Source organism: Acanthopagrus latus, chromosome 15 (assembly GCF_904848185.1).
Source record: "Acanthopagrus latus isolate v.2019 chromosome 15, fAcaLat1.1, whole genome shotgun sequence".
Lineage (NCBI taxonomy): Eukaryota > Metazoa > Chordata > Actinopteri > Spariformes > Sparidae > Acanthopagrus > Acanthopagrus latus.
Window position 1 is genome coordinate 8,487,618 of NC_051053.1, and position 5,713 is coordinate 8,493,330.

The window sequence follows — 5,713 nt, forward strand, 5'->3', positions numbered from 1 at the left end:
TTCACTTGTTTGCTTTAGTCACTTGTCCATTGCGAAATCTATTCTCAAAGTTAAGTTATAGGTCAAAGGGATAATGAATTAAACCTTTCAATATAGTCAAATAGTTTTGAGGTCGTAACCTTGGTAGTAAACAGTGAGTGCACATCTATGCAGTCATCGTGCAAGTTAATTGGGATTGGCCTCTCCTGGATGTAGAATTTATCAGCTACCATCTAAGTGCAGCTGCAGAGGTGACGTTGCCTGTGTGAATGTGGACAGGCTTGTGTCACCCACCGGTGAGGAAACCTCGCCTGATTCACATTTACAGGAACAATTAGCGTAACCTGAAAACATGACGGAGAAACAGTAACTGGTTTATTTAACATGCATAAAATATACAATTAGTGTAATGTTCTTATATGAAATATTCTTTACAATTACATGTTTGTTTGGTTTTTTTTTTAAACATACATTTTGTGTTCATTTCTGTCTGTATGATGTTGCCCTCATGGCAAGTGTCTTTGTCCTGACATCACTTTTTGCTCTTTCTTCTTATTTGCCAGTTACTGTGTGTTACAAATTAACCAGTTCAGACAAAAAGGAACCGTCTAAAGTCCACTTTTCATCAGGGTTCGCAAAAATGGTGACAATGAGTGCTGTGATAGAACTCCTATTATGAAAGCTCGCTCAAGGGTACTTGTCAAATGTGGAATTTAAAAGTGTCATCGGTAACATTCTGCCGCTAAACGTGGCATGATATCAGATCAGATCAGTTTGACTTATATAACCCAAAGTCACAATCACATTGCCTCATTCGGCTTTACAAACTGTACAGTGTACGACATCCCCTGTCCTTAGACCCTGGAGTCGAGTGAGGTGAAACCTGCCAAGTTAAGAGGAAAAAAACTTTGTAACAGGGACAGACTTTCTGATCCAACTGATGTAGAGTGAGTGGATCCAAGAGGACGACTAAACAGCCTGAGACATCGCCAAGTAGATCCCCCGGGCCAGACGACCTCCATCCCACATCCCCACTTCTGTTGCGTTCACGTCACAACACCTCTGTTGATCCGATCCACTTTGCATTGCTAACGCCAGCTAACATTAACAGTACTAACACTGGTCAGCTATTGTTAATGTTGCTAACGCTTGCTAAGGTTAATGCTGCTCGAACTCAATCATTCAGCCCCCCCCCCACACACACACACACACACACCCCACACACACACAACCTGGCAACCACCAAGACTTTCTGCTGACAAATAGGGATACACACTGACCCCCTGTTGGCTGAAAAACCTTGTTAGAAGCTAAAAGCAGCATTTTTTACACAGAGGTAAACAAAACAATGTGATCATGCCATAATGTAAAATATGAATTCACAATCAAAATGACCATTTTTACTTTGAAGAGGTATTAATAAACGGTTGTCTGCATGAAATCGCCATCTAAACTAATGCTAAAACTGACAGCATATCTGAAACTGTATTCCTGCGGACCCCCCTCGGCTCCGGGGGGGGGGTCCGCGGACCAGAGATTGCGACCCCACCGTTCTGGTCTCCTCGGGAAACTTCTGCGAGGAGCGAGTGGAGGAAGTCGCAGCCCATGTTAGGAAATGTTCTCCCAGGGGCGCTGCTGCAGCCGCGGCACAGTGCGCCGGACAGCTCAGGGTGGTGATCGCACACGGCCAGGAGGGATCTCTCTCAGACCGCATCCATAGTAAGAAGAAGAAGAAGAAGAAGAGGAGGAAACATTCAGCGACATGGCTCAAGCGAAAATACAGTCGAAAATGACCGAACCTCAGTGCGCCAAGTTCAGCCGGACGCTGTCCATGGCAGACCGGTCCGGACGACTTCTGGAAACTTTGGATCAGCTGGAAATGAGGTACGGTGAGGTGCCAGGCCTCAGCATGTGCGGGGCGGACAGTAACATACACCTTATATACTATAATATAGTATAGTAGTGTGATGCCGATGTAATTCTAACGGGATGAGGGGAATAAATGGTGGCTGCAGCTGGCTCTGTTGTGATTGATAATAAGTTTTGGGAGTTTGGTTCTTTTACCACACCAGTGACGTGGATTGGGAGTTCTCAGCCCTCTCCACTTTGTAGCAGCGGTGATTTGTGTGGGTGTAGATGAACCTCCGCCCATGTGTTGTTGTCTCTGGCCCTCCGTCAGGGTGGAGGCTCTACGCGAGGCAGCATCGGCCATGGAGCAGGAAAGGGAGTGCATCCTGGAAACGCTCCAGTCCATTCAGAACGGACAAGAAATGCGTAACATCTGCGCTGGTGAGTCTTCAAGGGAGTGAACGGCCATTACACTGTCTGATCCACCTTGTGTGTGTGTGTGTGTGAGTGTGTCTGCTCCGATCCCTCTGTTACATAGTGATCCAGTGAGGTTAGCCTTGGGGTTGCTGGGTTTTGTCATTCAAGAAACCTCATGGGAAGGAAGGCAACGTGATAGTTTCTTGCACTCCACCCAAAGAAATATTAAAAGTTTGCATGAGCCCGTGTTCATAGTTTGTTCATGTAGTAGGATCACATGCAAATCATGAAACGGAATGTGTCGATTGCCTGAATCACAATGTCCTCATTTCCCCAAATTGTATTATATTAATAGCCTAACTGTACAGTACTTTACACACAGGGGGTTGGAAATGTAATCCAGAACAATCCAGTGTAGTAATCCTGCTGCACAGACCACAGTTTTCAGTTCTTACAGTGTATTATGAATCCACTCTGCTCTCTGTTACACGGTATTTGTGTCACAGAGCCGACTCGACACCTTTCTGACAGTTTTAAAGGCATTTCTGTTCAGGCTCCGTCGGTTTCTGTATGGAAACTCACCATTCAAAGGGGGAAGATAGTTGACCCATTTCCAGCTTAGTTAAATACCGACACTTTGGGTTGGCAAAGGTGTTCTTATTTGATTTTATACATCTGCGATCTTTCTCCAAGATCGCGGGGAAACATCCCAAACACATCAAATTACTAAGGAAATGAGAAAACGCACCAAGTGGGCAAGATGTCTGCAGATACAGACGCCGCCACACGGGTTATGGATTATGTCTGCACAAGTTTATCCTTTTTTGTCGTTGTTTGGTGTTGTTTTGTAAAACCCTGCATGCCTTTTAAAGAAATGAACTTCGTACATTTCCTCTAAGTGTAGTAGATTTGCAGGGGCCGTCCTGTTGGATTACACTGCATCAGATCTGGCCTGGATCCACCCGGCAGTAATTCAGTCACATGCACCTGAGCTGCGCGTTCTCTGGGTGCTGGGAGGACCGCGGAGCAGGAGCAGGGATCTGGAAGCTGAATCTTGATTCAACCTATTGTGTTGTTATCGCTGTATCCAGAACCCAGTGCCGTTTACTGCTCCAGTGTTTGTGGTTCTATAAAGGTGCAGCACTGATATCCTACTTGTTTTATTGTTGTTTCCTAGGTGAGAAAGAAGAGTTAGAGCTTACTGCGAACCGTCTGATGGGCCGCACGCTGTCAGTGGAGATCTCTGTCGGCACCATCAGAAGCCCCATGCAGGAGGAGGCGCTGAACAAGGCCACCGCCATCATCGACGAGCTGGTGAAGAAGCTGCTGGACGACATGGAGTGCGGCCGCCAGCGGCTCCTGGCCCTGCACGCCGCCTGCGTGACCGAGGCCCCGCCGTGCCCCATCGACCAGAAGTTCCAGGCCATCGTGATCAGCTGCGCCCTGGAGGACCAGAAGAAGATCAAGCGGCGGCTGGAGACTCTGATGCGGAACGTGGAGAACGCCGAGAAGAACATCAAGATTATGGATCACCAGAAACTGGAGCAACCCAAAGCCAATGGCTGTTAATGAGATTCGTCACCAAGACATAGAAAAAAAAAACCAAAATGTCTTTAATACCACTAACCTCACCGACAACTGTTGTGCACCTGCTCTAACTCTGACAGCGATGTAGCAGCCAGCGAGTCCTTATGGGGTGAAATCACAGTGAGGCTGAAGCTGAGGGCCAATAATCCAGTAAAGCTACAAACGATTTTCACATTGATTTCTTGGCATAATCAAGTTTTACCTTTAAATGATTGCCATTTAGGCTGCATGACGTGTTTACCCGGTACACAGTGTGTGTTCACATGTGCACTTAAATAAGAAGGGAATGACACAACAGCATGCTCGACGAAGAATCCCGCGGTGAAGTATCTTACACGTCTCACCTTTTAAAATCGGGCACCTGGGAAGGATTTTAGATGCGCGCACACACACACACACACACACACACACACACACACACACACACACACACACACACACACACACTACCTCCTTGTGTGAAGGCGACACAAACCGCATGAAGCTGTGGATTTTAGTTCATATTTGCACAAAGCTGTTTTTATGTCAAAACGTGAATAAAAAGCACAATGTTTTTTGTCAGAGGTGACGTCATGGTGTAGTACATGGGAACACGACAGCGCACAAGTGCTTGTATTGAGCTGTCAGTTTTACAGGGTACCTCGTCTATTTAAGGTGCAAGAGCCCAAATGAACATCGGTCACACCATCATTAATAAATCACCCATAGTTCATCTTGATTTCACTGCAAACAATTAAATACTTACAAACCATTTATAAGGCAACTGTTTATTGTAAACAGATTTTTTATAAAACTGTAAATGGTGAACAAACACTGTGTATTTCATTTATAAACAGTATTTGGACGACCATTATTAAGTTGGAACTGAGCTTCACAAGCCTGTACAACTTTTGAATAAATGGTTTCAGAAGAATTGAATTGTTTGTTTACAGTAAAACAACTTTTACCTCAAGTTTGACGAACCATAAATTCACCATTTATCAGTGATGGCTGTTACAAAGTGCTAAAATGAAGCCCATGTGTCGTGTTTGCATCTAAGATACAGATAATACTTTACTGTATGAGGCTATACACAATTATATGCTATAGCCACTCAGCTTTCCTGCTCTAGCAAACCCTGTAAGTAGGGTACATATCTAGTAAAAACTTATATTAAACTTGAATCAAACATGACATTTCCATCGATGCAAAATTTACAATAACCACAGAAATGGACCTAAAAACATGAATGCTGTGCTTGAACTGCAGTGTAGTTGAGTAATTGATTTCCCCCTGGTTGTTATCTGTAATCGAAAAAGATCTATTTTGATGAAATGATATTTAATTATGTGGAATAACAAAATAAAGTAAGGCAGCATCTAAGTCAACTGGTGATGGAGAAGAAAAGCTGACCTGCCGCCAGAGATTTTATTTATTAAATAATCAGTCAAAAGAGACATCAAATGAAAGCACCACACCTGTTATCTGTGGGACAGTTTGCTGCTCAGCCTGCTTTTCTCAACTCTCAAACTAAGTCTTCACTCGAGGAATACCACTTTCCACCCGACACGCGTTCTTCCTCAGTGAATGCACTTTGAGCAAACTTTCATCTGCCGAGTCAAAGTGTGACAAGGGGTTGAAACATTTGGGAAAAGCTTGGAGGTGAACCGGAAGACTTTTTGATTTAGAACTTAACTTTTGCACCAGTCTTGTTACTTATTGAACTGTTAAGACTTTCATCACCATCACCATCTTTTAGCTACATCGCTCACACTTTATTAGGGATCATTTCTAGTCCATATTGGCTTTGTAAACTCTGACCAGACAACATTTTATGTCAAGTTTTGTTTACAGGGTCGTACCGGCAGAGGAGCATCTTAGTTTGAAATCATATACAGGATGC

The 5,713-nt window shown here is 44.2% G+C and overlaps 1 protein-coding gene across 1 annotated transcript; it reads left to right on the forward strand.

The window, feature by feature from the left end:
• Positions 1-1,572: 1,572 nt before the first annotated feature.
• Positions 1,573-4,394, forward strand: bag2 (BCL2 associated athanogene 2). The gene is made up of 3 exons (XM_037123468.1): positions 1,573-1,863; positions 2,159-2,268; positions 3,422-4,394. The coding sequence occupies exons 1-3, from the start codon at positions 1,742-1,744 to the stop codon at positions 3,811-3,813; spliced, it is 624 nt and encodes a 207-aa protein (XP_036979363.1). The 5' UTR covers positions 1,573-1,741; the 3' UTR covers positions 3,814-4,394.
• The last annotated feature ends 1,319 nt before the right edge of the window (positions 4,395-5,713 follow it).